Raw genomic sequence first — 15,563 nt, 5'->3', positions numbered from 1 at the left:
ATCCTAATCTAGTTGTCTAATAAACCTGGCATTGTGTATTACGAATATGGTTGGCTCTTTGATGAATTGCTTCGGATAAAAGCGTCTGTTAAATACATACATGTGTGTGGGTGTATTATACATGATATATACATATATTTAATCATTTTACATTTTAAAAATGACACCCATGACAAATTACAGCATAATAATATTTTTTATTTCATTATATATTTACTTGAATATTTTACTTTGAACTGTTAGGTGATGTTTTATTTCATGTATGTTAATATATGTATACATTACAAAACTTTTGAGTGAAAACATCATGTTATTAAATATAAAACCTGCCTCATGTGCAATTTAACTGTTTGTATACAACTTTTTAATTGAGTGTTGATTGTTCAATCAATTTGATCAATTCATTCAACATTAATAAACGAAAACCTTAATCTAATTTAATTTTTTAATTAAGTTTCAAAAAATAATTTCAGTGCATCACTAGTTAAATAACAGTGTTACTTTAGTATCATTAACATACTAAATAAATAAAATTTATAATTGTATTATTTTATACACATACATATTATGTTTTTTATACTTTGAACCGGGACTCTAGTGTGTTTCTGACATTTTTATTTTCCAATTGTATTTTTGTTTGTTATTTTTAAACACTGCATACATATGATCAATTCATTCAACATTAATAAAAAAACATATATAATTTTGGTGTCTGTTTTTTGGTCAAAAAATAATTTTAGTGCATCACTAGTTGTTATTTTAGTATCACAAACATACTAACTAAATAAATGAATAGAATTCATAATTTTATTATTTTATCTACATATACATTATATTAGTTATATTTTGGACTTTTTTATTTTTATATTTTTTGTTTTAAAGTTTTAGTAATAGATTCCGTTATTTTTTTGTTTGTTTGTTTCTTATTTTAGTGCATCAGGTTAAACTAAATAAAATTAAGAAACACTGCAAAACAACTATCTGAAATACAGAATGTTTAATTTCTTTTATATTTTATTTCAGTGCACATTCATTTTACTTTAAGTAACTATTTTTTGTTTTTATGGCTAAGTTTTAGTTAACTATAATAATAGAAATAGAAAAACACCAGAACAGATTAGAGTCACTAATTTTTTCCGTTTTTTTTTTATTTATTAACTAAAAATATAAAATAAAGCTAAATTAAAAATCAGTAGAAAAAGTAATAATATAAATACACTTTAAAAAAAATCGAATTTCTATCATGTAAAATGATCTAAATCGAAAATTATTTATACTTGCGTCTTTAATTTGAGCTACTTTAAATTAAATATTGTACTTCAATAATGAGAATCAAGAAGTTTACTTATTTTTTTAAATGGATAAGACTTACTTCTTCATGTGTAAATAAATCTGTCAAATATCCAATTTTTCGCAGAATAACTGTTAACTAAAACTAAAATTAAAACTATTAAAAATCATTTTAATATACCAAAAAAAAAAGTCAGTCCTTAAAACTACTCAAAGAGATGCACATATGCCAACAATGTTGTGGTTAAATCTGTACCTGGACCTTCTGACTTGATCAAAAGTGGTTTTCAGTCTGAGAAAATCTGAATTACAGCACTTTAAACTGGTTTACAAATCACTACAGATGATGGACAGACAAAGATCTGATATCTACGGACGTTCTAGGTTCGAGTAATGAAGTTTGTGGTGTATCATGGAACATTATTAGAGTCTAAAACCCTGTGTGAGTAAGTGTGTGTGATATTTCCAATCATACTGTTGGGAAAACCATCCTAAAAACAGAGACAGACAGAAAGAAGGCGTGTTCAACCGTACCTGCAGTGATGTCATCATCCGTCACATCCATCTCTTCTTCTGGAGCTTTGGTCTCGATGGGCGGGGCTTCTGCAGGGGGCGGAGCCGGCTGGGCGGTTTCAGGGGCGGTTCCCGCTGCAAACAAACAAACCAATCACGAAGTGAAAATTCAGTTGTTGCCGGGCGGACAGAACAACATTTTTCCTTGTCGACTCTTTTCCGCAAACCTCGTTAAAAAGCTCATCAGGGTTTATTGGTGCTTTGCATTATCGAGGCTTTATTAAGCTTTAGCGCCTGATTACCACCATTTTCATTCCGCGCCTTCATTCGGCGCTTATCCTGGAATTACCAATTAAAATAAGCTTTTCATTAAAGAGGCTGCAAATGAATCAATGCTGCTTAAAGGTGAGAATGAGCTAATCTAGACGCCACGCTAATTAATGAGACCCCCAGACCCTCGCCAACCCTCGGCGGAGAGAGAGAAACCGCCGTCTGAGCTTTAAACTGTCAGACTGATCAAGATCTGACTGACAGAACACACTCGCCCAGAGAAAAACACACACGCAAGAGGAAAAAAACAAACCTGCACTGACAGGACAACACAATTAGATATAATTGCAGTTCTGGAACAGTCAAAAAGTCACTAATTTTTGAGCTTTTTTATTTATTAGATAAAAATATAAGATAATACAAAATTAAAAAATAAGTAGAAAAAAATACAAATAACATAAATTTAAAAAAAAATTAATTTGAGCTAATTCATATTAATTTTTGTACTATAATAATGAGAATCAACGTTCAAATAACAATCACTTTAAACTATATATTCCATTTAATCATAAAAGTAACATTTAAAATTGTTACAGTTTAACATATTATTGTTTTTATAATTTTATTTATTCATAATAATTATTATATATTTCTTTATTTAGTTTCAGTGAATAACAAAACCTGCCTTTTTTATTGATTTAGAATTAGTTAACTATAATAACTGTAGGACAAAAAAAGTGTAAGAACAGACAAATAATAATAAAAATTAAATGAATTAAAATAAAATCTCATTACTGTAATGTGAAAATGTCTTAATTGAAAAGTTTACACTTTGTTAACTAGAACTTCAATTTAAACTTTATTTTATTAAAATAATTTCAATTAATTTAAATTTTATTAAAATTAAAACCATTTTCAACAATTTAAACATGACTTAAATAAAACAAAATGTAAAAATTAGATTAAAAAACTTGCAATTAAATGAAAATGAGTCATGCTGCTTTAAAAGCTAAAATAAACAAATAAGCTGAATTACTAAAATTACTAAATAATAAAAAAGATAATTTAATGTAAAGATTTTAATTATAGTATTCCAGTTATTCATATTTTGAGTTAATTTTTATTTTTATATTTTTGTCATTTGTAGCAATTTTGTTGTTTTCATCATTTGTATCAGTTTTTGTTTTATTAATGTCTATATAGCTTAAACATGCATTTAGTCTTTACTGTTTTTAATTTATCGTTTTTAAATTATTTAATTTAGTTATAATAATTATCATATAAGAATTATTATTTATATAAACCAATAAGAAGCTAAGTTCTTTTAATAAGTTATTTTTGTTCTGCCTTGTCTAGAAAAAAATAAAATAAAATAAATAAAAGTTTATTTCAGTGCTTTATATATTTTGTTGTTTTTATGGTTATAGTTTCAATTAACTACAATAACCTTGGGACAAACATACGCAAGATCAGACCCCCAAGTAATATCATTTCCAAAAAGCATCAAAAAATGACAAAAAAAAATAATTCTAAAGGAGCATTAAATAAAAGGCAGCATCACTATGCATTTTTCTTCACAGAAAAGGCAATCTAACAATCCACAGCAACAAGATCCGAGAACAAAATCCATCCAATAAGGCAAACAGTGACTTTAAAATAGAACTTCCATTTGATCATAAAAGTAACATTTAAAATTGTTACAGTTTAACATATTTGAAACAAATCTGCAACATATTTGCAACATTTGGTGTTCCGAACCACTCAAAGGTTCTGATTTCAAACGTAGCAAATAAAAGACGTCTCATTAGTGTTTGGTAAAGCGAATTCATGATTTAATTATCGTATTACAGTTATTTTGAATTGATTTTTATTTTTATATTATCTGTTTTAATTTCAATTGTAGAAATTTTGTTTAGTTTTCATAATTTGTATCAGTTTTTGTTTTATTAATGTCTATATAGCTTAAATATGCATTGTTGTTACTGTTTTTATATTTTATTTATTGTTTTTAATTATTTAATTTAGTTATTAAAAGTATCATATAAGAATTATTATTTATATAAACCAATAAGAAAAATTATTTTGTTCTGCCTTGTAATTATTATTTAATTAAATAATTTAAAAAACTTAAATAAAAGGCAGCATCACATTGTATTTTTTCACAGAAAAGGCTATCTAACAGTCTATAGCAACAAGATCCGAGAACAAAATCCATCCAAAAAGGCAAACAATCACTTTAGAACGTTCATTTGATCATAAAAGTAACATTTGAAATTGTTACAGAGTAACATATTTGAAACAAATCTGCAACATATTTGCAACATTTGGTGTTCCGAACCACTCAAAGGTTCCGATTTCAAACGTAGCAAATAAAAGAGGTCTCATTAGTGTTTGGTAAAGTGAATTCATGACCTGAACATGAATAATAGGAAGTCACTGCGCTGTTTGATTTGTTAAGCGTGATAATGTGAGCCAGACGGTTCACGTGTGTTTGGTTCTGACGGCTTGAGCTGTGATTGTGAGTTTTGTGTGTCTTCAGTGAGGCATATAAACACAAGACGACTTCACAGCGTGATATCAACACACACACACACACACACAGAGATAGATAGAGCGGCTCATAATTCAGAGATGCTGGTGTCGGTTGGGCGAAATCGGCCTCCAGCAAGGTCAAACGGCCGTGTCAAGCATGACACACTGCTTCCAGCCGGCCTTGTTAACCCCATCCATCCTCCCTCTGCCTCCACCCTTTGTGTGTTCACAGGGGAACGCTTTCAAATTCAGCCCAGCTGCAGTCAGGAGCGTTTCTCAGCACGACCCGACTCTGATTTCAGACACACGCCACACACTTCACCATATTACCATCACCAGCATGTCAACGTTTTACCAACAAAAGGACACCGAAAACACAGTCAGAGTCAGAGACTGGTTTGTCTTTCAGCTTGTGCTGGAATTTTTTTCTTCAAAAGCTTCATTATTTATTTCATATAATAAAATGAATTACGTTTTTGAAATGTAAAAATAAATAAATAAACCAAATAAAAAAATAAACTAACTTAAAAATCAAAAATAATAAAATATATTTTATCATAAGTATTTTTATGCTTAATAGAGTATTGTATTTGCTTGTATGCACTTAAATGACATACTAGGGAATGCAAAAATGCTTTAAATGCAATGCAATGCAATAAATAAATTAAGGTTTTTGAAATGTAACAAAAAATAAATAAAAATAAACTAATAAAGGAATAAATAAAGTAACAAAAAAGCAAAAATAATAATTATATTATTTATAATAATATAAATACTAACTGAAATAAAATATAAAATAAAATATTTATTTCATATAGTAAAACAAATTAGTTTTTTGAAACCTAAAAAATAAATAAAAATAAAGTAACTAAAACACAAAAATAAAAAGCTAAATCAAATTTAAAATGATCACAAATATGTATTTTTATGGTTAATAGAGTATCATATTTGCTTGTGTGTACTTTAATTACACAGTAGAAAGCAAAAAATAAAATGCATTAAATGCAATAAATAAATTAAGTTTTTTTTTTAAATTTAACAAAAAAAATATTAAAATAAAACTAATAAATAAATAAAGTAACAAAAAAGCACAAATAAAAAGAATAATTATATTATTTATAATAATATAAATATTTACTGAAATAAAATATAAATAAAATATAAAAATTAATTTTTTTTTCATATGATAAAACAAATTTGTTTTTGAAAACTGAATAAATAAAAATGAAGTAACTAAAACACAAAAATAAAAAGCTAAATCCAATTTAAATGTATCATAAATATATGCAATATGTATTTTATGGTTAATAATAGAGTATCATATTTGCTTGTATGTACTTAAATGATATACTGGAATGCAGAAATTAAAATGCAATAAAAATAAAATTGCAATAAAATAAAATAAACATTCAATGGAGCAAATAAATAAATAAAATAATAAAATAATTAAAAAAAAATATTAAATATAGATAAAAACTAATTTTATTTCATCTATCTGCCAAGAGAACATTTCTCATCTTCAAGCTGAAGTACTAAAATAATAATATAATAAAACTAATACAGTGTATGTTTAATTATAATAAAGATATAATAAAAATAATATGATAATTAAAATATAATATTTAATAATAATCAAAATAATAACTAAATAAACTACTATATAAACAAAATAAAAACTATATGAACATACTTAAAATTAAATTAAAATAAATTAAATAAAAAATGAATAAAGCAAAATTTTAAAATACAGCTAAAAAGTAAAATAAAAATAAATGAAAAGTAAAACGAGATGAAAAAATTAATAAAATATTACATACACATATTGAAAAAATAAACTATAATAAAAAGTATAATAAAATATAAATAAATAGTAAAATGTAATACAAATTTGAATTAAATGTATTCAAAAACATATTGAAGGAAAAATAAAACAAATCAAATCCACAAAAAAAGTCAAAATATAAAAGAAATAATAATAAAAAAAAACAATGAAAGTGAAAAGCACAAAAATAAATAAATTGTAAATTTTCTAAATCAAATTAAAAGTAAATAAATGTAAACACATTTAAGGAAAAATAACTTACATTTAAATAAACTTACTTAAAACCAAATAAAAAACACGAATAAAAGAAAATAAAAAAATACAACTAAAAAGTTAAATAAAAATAAATGAAAATGAATAAATTTAAATTAATAAATTTATAAATTATACACACATTTAAAAAAAAAAAAGAAAGTATAATTAATTTAAAATATTTAAAAAAAACTACTATACTATATCATACTATCATATATACATTGTCAAGCTTAAAAAAGCTTTATGTGAAGAATAAATTCCTGCAATTTTAATCGCAGATCTCAAATCTCATTTGTGCACATAAAAGATTCACACTTAATGCATCACATGAATCCAGATTTAATGCCAATAACACCAAGAGGCATTAGTTTATCATCTCCTAAATGATCATAATGCATAATGCATTAAAAATTACTGCATTAAGAATGAGCATAATGCGACGATGCATTAAGAATAAGAATGTTTTGTGTGTTTTTTACAGTCTGAGGGAAGAGACCGAACTCTTGTGAAGGTAACTGACAGCTCGTCACGGATGCTGTCGATAGAGCTTAAGTTGTAAATAACCCCGAATATTCCTTGAAGATAAACGGCTGGTCTGGAGGGTTTTTAGCGTGAGTGTGTGAGTGTGTGTGTGAATGGCGTTCAGCCTCAGGGTGTGTGTGAGCGAGCTGTGTGGGATTATAGAGGCACATCCGCGGGCCGGAGCGCTCTCTCACGGAAGAACCGCCCGAGGCCTGGTTTAATCACCCGCTCATCCGTCCCTCCCACCGTTCATCACCCCAGGGGATGCTGGGAAGGGTAAATCCCAGCCCTCAACATCTAACAGGGGAGCCAAGCTTGAGGAGCGAAGGTGAGAGAGAGAGAGAGAGAAAGAGCGAGAGAGATAGAGATAGAGGTGTGTGAATGAACAAGCAAAGGAAGAGAACAGCAGAAAAAAAATAAACTACAATGAAAAGAAAAAAAAATAATTAATAAATAAATGGTATTACAAAATTAAATTTAAAATAAATAGAATTAAAAAAAAACACAAAAAGTAAAAAAAAAAATCAAAAAGTAAAATAAATGAAGAGTGCAGCACAAGTAGGAAAAAATGAAAAAGGAAATAAAGAGTAAAATAAAACAAAACAAAAATAAAATACAAAAAAGCACAAATAAAATAAACTACAATGAAAAGAAAAAGAAAATAAAGAAAGAAATGGTAAAATACAGAAATCAAATTAAAATTCAAGTCTAAATAAAAATAATTTAAAGAAAATAAATAAAAAAGGAAAATAAAAAAGGAAGAGAGCAGCACAAGTAGAAATAAAAAAGAAAAGTAAATAAAGAGTAGAATAAAAAAATTAAAATAAAACAAAAATTGAAGAGAACAGCACAAATAAAAAACTACAATAAAAAGAATTCAAAGGAAAAAAAAATTAAAAAAAATAAAGTCAAAATATAAAATAAATATAAAATAAATACATAAATAAAAGTAAAAAACAACAACAACAAAAAAAAAACAAAGGAAGAGAGCAAAAAGGAAATAAAGAGAAATAAATAAATAAATAAATGGTAAAAAAAAAATAATAATAATAAAATTAAATAAATTCCAAAACAAATTCAAGGGGGGGGGGGGAAAAGAGTCAAAATATATAGAAATATAAAAAATAAGTAAAAAATATAAAAAATAAAATAAACAAAAAGAGCAAAAAAGAAAAAGAAAATAAAGAGTAATACATATATTTTTTAATGAAAAAAAAAAAAAAAATACCAATAGGAGAGAACAACACAAATACAATGAAAAAATAAAATAAATATAAAAATAATAAAAATAAATAAATAAGTACAAGTAAGAAAATTTAAAAAATTAAATAGAGAACAAAAAAGTACTACAATGGAAAGGAAACATTTAAAAAAAAAATGGTAAAATCTAACTAAAATTAGAAATCATAAATATTATAAACATAAATATTAAAAATAAAATCCAAGACAAGTTCAAGAAAAAATAAAACAAATATAAAAAAAAGTCAAAATATAAAAAAATATGTAAGAAAATAAATCAAAAAGAAAACATGAAGGGAGCAGCACAAATAGAAGGAAATAATGAGTGAAATGAAAAAGGAAGAGAACAGCACAAATAAAATAAACTACAATAAAAATAAAAAATAAAGAGTAAATAAAATAAAATATTTAAAAATACAATAAATTAATAAAGCAAAGAAAATAAAGTAAAGAGAGAAAACTACAACTAAAATAAATACATGAATGATTTTACAAAATCAAAATATGAATTTGTGTTGCCATTAGATTCCAGAATAGTTTCAGGAACAACTCCTGAAAGTTACAAGTGATGCAGGAAGGATGAGAGAATGCAAAAGACCAGAAGAAAAGACAGCAGTCAGTCATTCATTCATTCAGATGATCAAAGAGACAACAGCTGCCTGAGCGTCAGTGTGTGTGTGTGTGTGTGTGTGTGTGTGTGTGTGTAAGTGAAGTTCATGGAGGTCTGCTTAATGAAGTGATGGGTGAATAGAGCCCAGAACAGAGGATCTCTCCCTCTCTCTTTCTCTCTCTCTTACACACACACACACACACACACACACACACACACACACACACACACACACACACACATACACACATACACACACACACACACACTCAAGCATGAAGTCCCCTCTGCAGCCTATTCTGATCAAGAATTTAGTTAAGTAAAACTAAAACCATAAAATAAAATAAAAAATACAGCAAAAACTGTAAAATTGTGAAATATTATTTTAATTTAAAATACCTGTTTTCTGTGTGAATATATGTTAAGCTGTAATTTATTTCTGTGATCAAAGCTGACTTTTCAGCATGATTACTGCAGTCTTCAGTGTCACATGATCCTTCAGAAATCATCCTAATATGCTGATTTGCTGCTCAAGAAGAAATAAAATAAAAAATTCAATAAAACAAAAATGAAATACCAAACATAAATATAAGCAACCGATTGAAGAGAACAACAAAAATCAAATAAACTACAATAAAAAGAATTCATATTCATAGAAGACATATTCAAGGAAAAATAAAACCAAAATAATAAAATAAAAAGTCAAAATATAAAATAAATAAAAAAAACATAAATAAATAAAAGAAAAAAGATAAACATAGGAAGAGAGCAAAAAAAAAGAGTAAAATAAAAAAATGTAATTGAAAATAAAATACAAAAAAAGAAGAGATGAGAGAACAGAACTATTAAAATAAACTACCATGAAAAGAAAAAATTAAAGTAAGTAAATAAATAAATGGTTAAAAAAAACTTATTTAAATTAAATAAATTCCAAAACAAATTTAAGGAAAAATAAAACAAATATGGAAAACAATAAATGAGGTCAAAATATAAAAGAAATATAAAAATAAATAAATATAAGTAAAAGTCATTTACTAATTTATTACTGATTATTATCAATGTTGAAAAGAGTTTATATTGTTGCTAAATATAGTATTAAACCCAGCACAATGCACCTGTCTGGCTTTCATTGCGTGTGTGTGGTTTTTCTCGGAGCCTGTCATTTATTCCGCATGTTTTTGTGAACAGCAAAAGGTCATTTATTCATTTCCAGAGCAGCTAATGCCCAGCGTGCATCTGTGTTGTTTCTGGAAGAGCGAGAGCTGACCTTTAACTGGAATAGAGGCTCAGATACGCTTAAAAAACGCCATCGCTAAAACCCTTCAGTCTGACGGCAAATCAAAACCTGTACGGCCAGAGACTCGTTTCAGAGCTGCTGACATCTAAACGTCTGATCCATGTGTTTGTGTTTTATGATTCAGGAATATAAAGAGTAAAACATTCCATTGAAAGCTCAACTCATAGATTTTCACTGTGAGAGAGAAACTATCAACACATTTATACACGGGAAAATACATTCATTTCAATGGGAACTAACAGCATGCGCCGAAGTAAACTTAATATTTAATCAGGAATATTACAAAAATCTCCAAAACATCTCAAAAATTCATTAAACATTGTCAAAAAATCTTCAGTGATTTAAGACAAAATGTCAATACTGTATTTGATTTGTTCCGACCAAGTTGTAAAATCTATTTTCATCTTTTCCAGATAATTTCCATTTTTCATTTGCATGCAGAAACAAAAAAATAAAATGTAACTATTGACTCGATTTGCCATAAATGTAATGCATTTTCTCCCATTTTATTAAATTCATTACTGAATTTATAATTAAATTCACACTTAAGTTCATTACATGGTAAATTATAGTATTTTCCAAAACAAAAGAAATAACAACTGAAAAAGCATTTAACAAGTTCACAAAAACTTACAAAACCATCAAAAATCTCTAAAATATCTCCAAAATAATCTCCAAAAACACCAAAATATCTAAAAACAAAATTAACAAAAATAAACAAGAAAAAAAGTAAAATCTCAAAACCAATCTACAAAGTCCTCCAAAATAATCTCCAAACTAATCTTCAAAACATCATTAAAAAAATACCTACATATCATCATAAAATCTCCATAATAATAATAAAAAAAATCTCCAATATAACCTTTAAAATCTCTAAAATAACACCAAAAAACGGAAAATATCTAACAATACAAAAAAAAAAAAAAATCACCAAACCCCCACCAAAATATCAAAGTAAAATCTCAAAAATAATTTCCAAAATAATCTCTAAAACATCACCCCCCAAAAAAACAAATCCTCAAAAAATCTTTAACATAATTTCCAAAAATTATTTCCAAAATATTATCCCCAAAACATCACTCCCTCAAAAAATTCTCAAAAAATCTAAAATATATTTTCCAATACATCACCCCCAAAAAATCCCCAAATTATCTCCAAAAAAAACACCCTCCTCTATCTCTCTCCAAAATATCTCCCAAATCTATTTCCAAACTATCACCAATTCTTTCTCCAAAACAATCTCCAAAAATTTTTTCCAAAATAAACTCCAAAACATCACCCCCTCAAAAAAAATCCTCAAAAATAATTTGCAAAACACCAACGTATCTCCAAAAACTCTCCAAAAATAATTTCCAATACATCACCCCCAAAAAATCTCCAAATTATCACCAAAAAATAAAACACCAAAATATCTACTAAAACTAATTCTACTATCACCAATTCTTTCTCCCAAAAAATCTCCAAAACATCACAAAAAAAATCACAAAAAAAATCAAAAATAATCTCCCACATCCCTTTCCAATTCTAAAAAAAAACTCCAGAGATGATATTACTAAATATTTTCAAATTTCTAAATAATTTCAAACTAAATTCAAATTTACATAAATTAAATATGAAATTAGAAAATAGCATTCTCCAAAAAATGTCCTGAACAAAACACATGATTTAAAGAATCAAAGATGACTCATTGTTGTGATCTGAACAACTCTGAAGAGGAGTAGCAGTGATGTCTGATCTATCAAAGAGCTCTAATTAAGGCCAATGAGCTGTATTGATCAGCGCTGATAGAAAACATACAGCAGTTTCCGAACATCTCGTTGTAAAAGATCATCTCAAGGAAAGAGCAAAGACTGAAATGCCAAAAGTCGTGGCGTGACACACTCCATAAATGTGTGTGTGTGTGTGTGTGTGTGTGTGTGTGTGTGTGTGTGTGTGTGTGTGTGTGTGTGTGTGTGTGTGTGTGTGTGTGTGACGGATCGCTTTCACTGACCCCTGCAGTCCTGTACCCTGCTGAGGTCACTGCTGCCACGGTAACATTACACTGACCAGCAACCGTCACCATGGCAACCGTTCCCAGGGGCCACTGCTCGCCTCCCATCAACGGTCCATAGAGACACACACACACTTTCTGAAGATGCTGTAAATGACTTCAGACACACACACACACACACACACACACACACACACACACACACACACACTGATATTTCATATACTGTAGGTGACTCTGCGGCTCTGTTCTAAACTTTAATGAGCTATCTACTGCTTCCACAGACTGCTGTCTTCTAAGGGCGCATCTTAACTGAAACTGCTGATTTGCAATACATATTTTACAATCATGCTGACAACCTTTTAGATGGATTTTAGTTGACTCTCTACTAGCTTTAAGGTCATCTAGAGTCGTTTTTTTTTGTTTACATAAAAAAAAGTAAAACAATATGAATTGCATGTGTATGTATGCATGTGTGCACATATATATTTATTAAATTGATCATGTGTGTTTAAATAATTAAATAAATAAATACATAAATAAACAATAAATGTGTATATTTATTTAGTTATTTAAAAAATATATGTTTAAATAATTAATTAAATAAATACATGCGTGTATGTGTGTGGCTATTTAATTATTAAATTTTAATTAAGTAGACAGATAATTAATATATAATAATAATAACAATATTTTTACATATATTATAAAGATATATATTATAAATAATTATTACATATATATAGACAGAGAGATAAGAGAGATAATATATTTTTATACTTAATATTAAGTTATATTTCTTTTTTTCTTTTTATTACCATCTCTATCATGGTATTTGCTGATTTATATTTTGCCATTTGTATTAAATAAATAAATGCATACATACATAAATATGTGTATGTGTGTAGCACTATATGTATATATATATATATATATATATATATATATATATATAACAAAAAACATGTTAAAAATAAATGTATATTAATGCATCCTTGATGAATAAATATATATATGTCATAAAAAATAATACATAATTTGTTTATCATTCTATCTGTCTGTAAGGCAGCCTTAAAACTTCAAAATTCACAGATAAATAATAATTAAATAATAATAACATATATAAATAATAATATTAGCTTTTAAACTTCTACATTTTACATAAAAAAAAATCTTGAAAAAATTTGGTTATTTCTTGTAAAAAAAAAAAACACTAATATTGCTTCAAATTTTTCAAATTTAAATTCAAACTATAATTCAGCATCCTGACTACTAAACCAATTCAAATTTAATTCAAATTCATAAATTTGAATTTTAAATAAAAAGGAATTCTGAATTAAGTTCCGAACGGTGCACAATCCTGTCCTAAACAGTGAGAAAATAAATGTTTCTCACACATCTATAATTTACAATGTTTCGCTTATGGAAACACAGACTGCTTCCGGAACCACAGGCCTCTGTCCAATCAGACGCTCCCTAGAATAAGAATGTCCCGCCTCTAAACCCACCAGCCAATCACAAGCGGGCAAGAAACAAATAGATCCAAACGTCCAGTTTCAATAAGAAATACATCAAGACAGGGGAAAAAACTGCTCAACTCTTTCTTAAAAAGCACAAAGTAGAAAAACAAAGAGCAGAGAGCACACCTGAGACTGAACTGATGTGCTCTGAGAGGAGGAGAACAAACCCTAAGCAGAATGTTTGAGGAACATCAATACAACACAAACACTCAAACAAGACCTGTGGGACGATCGAACTCGGGTTTGGAGCAAACAATCGAAGCGAGTGTGAAAACAGATGCAGACACATTACGGCCTGCACGCGTGTGTTTTCACACTCCTCGTCCGCTCTGATGAGCCGCGGGTCTGACACGGCTGGGTTTATCAGGTTTGTGCTGGTAAACGTAACCGAATGAGGAACAAGAAACATCTCCCATCACTGAGAACTCAAAGATTGATGATTGAGTCTAGAATCTCCTCTACTGAATCTACCTCTAAGGTTTGTGCTGCTCCATCTGTGTATCTGTGTATCGACATCCTTTAAAGATGCATCTGACTTCCTGTTTGTGCCAGGAAGTACAAAACACATTCACTGAGAACTTATGGATGTACTGAGATGCTGGCAAGTTGTTACAGAAATAAATAAAATGACAAACAAACAAGCGCGTTTTTATTTGTAAATATAAATTTATTAATTAGTTTGAATTGTGTGCATGTATGTGTATATATTTAATTAAATATATTTGTGTTTAAATAAAAATAAAAAAAAATTATGTTTGCGCATGTGCATATATTTAATTATTTAAATATATTTAAATCATTAAATAAATCAAATAAATTAATATGTAAATTAACATATTAAAATAGACAGATACATACTCATTATTTATATGTTTGTTTTATATTATAAAAATTAATCTTATAAAAAATTATATATAGAAAGAGATAAGAGAGATACTATATTGTTTTACTTAATGAATATGAATTATATTTATTTTTTTAATTTTATTACCATCTCTGTCATGGTTTTTACTTATTTGTATTTTGCTATTTGTATTAAATACAATTAAATGTCAACAATTAATTATTTAATTTTAATTGATAGATTAAAAATAGATTGAAAATAGACAAATAATTATATATATTTATTTATATTTATACATGTTTATTTAATATTAAAAAAATAATTCTCTAAAAATAATTCTCTCTCTCTCTCTCTCTCTCTATATATATATATATACAGTATAGTAGTAGTATCTTTATTCAGACTCATGGTCCATCCAAAAAAAAACATACAAAAAGAGAGATAAGATATAATATATACATATATATATATATATATATATATATATATATATATATATAGAGAGAGAGAGAGAGAGAGAGAGAGAGAGAGAGAGAGAGAGAGAGAGAGAGAGAGAGAGAGAGAGAGAGAGAGAGAGAGAGATTAATTGCTATTGTTATTTTGCTATTTGTACTAAATAAATAAATGTCTATATGTGTGTGTCTATTTAATTATTAAATTTTAATTTCTTAAAATAGAAAGATAAATTATAATTTTACACACACACACACACACATACATTTTGTATGTGTCGGTGCATCCCTAATATATATATATATATATATATATATATATATATATATATATATATATATATATATATATATATATATATATATAAATTTGTTTGTTTTATATTATAAAAATGTATATTAGAAAT

General features: G+C 27.0%; 2 protein-coding genes across 2 annotated transcripts in view; both read right to left on the bottom strand.

The window, feature by feature from the left end:
• Positions 1–2,130, bottom strand: part of LOC141292112 (WD repeat-containing protein 7-like) — a 39,535-nt gene extending 37,405 nt beyond the window's left edge. The window contains exons 1-2 of the mRNA XM_073824068.1: positions 2,106–2,130; positions 1,825–1,938 (exon numbers count right to left, since the gene is read on the bottom strand). Coding sequence (XP_073680169.1) covers positions 1,825–1,938; positions 2,106–2,130 — 139 coding nt within the window. The remainder of the gene's footprint in view (positions 1–1,824; positions 1,939–2,105) is intronic.
• A 12,203-nt stretch (positions 2,131–14,333) lies between these two features.
• wdr7 (WD repeat domain 7) overlaps positions 14,334–15,563 on the bottom strand; it is a 65,473-nt gene continuing 64,243 nt past the window's right edge. Inside the window, exon 20 of the mRNA XM_073824067.1 lies at positions 14,334–14,399. Coding sequence (XP_073680168.1) covers positions 14,334–14,399 — 66 coding nt within the window. The remainder of the gene's footprint in view (positions 14,400–15,563) is intronic.

The sequence above is a fragment of the Garra rufa genome, chromosome 19 (genome assembly GCF_049309525.1).
Source record: "Garra rufa chromosome 19, GarRuf1.0, whole genome shotgun sequence".
In the NCBI taxonomy this organism is placed as follows: domain Eukaryota; kingdom Metazoa; phylum Chordata; class Actinopteri; order Cypriniformes; family Cyprinidae; genus Garra; species Garra rufa.
The sequence above is the reverse complement of the archived record's forward strand: the minus strand, read 5'-3'. Positions and strand labels throughout refer to the sequence as shown.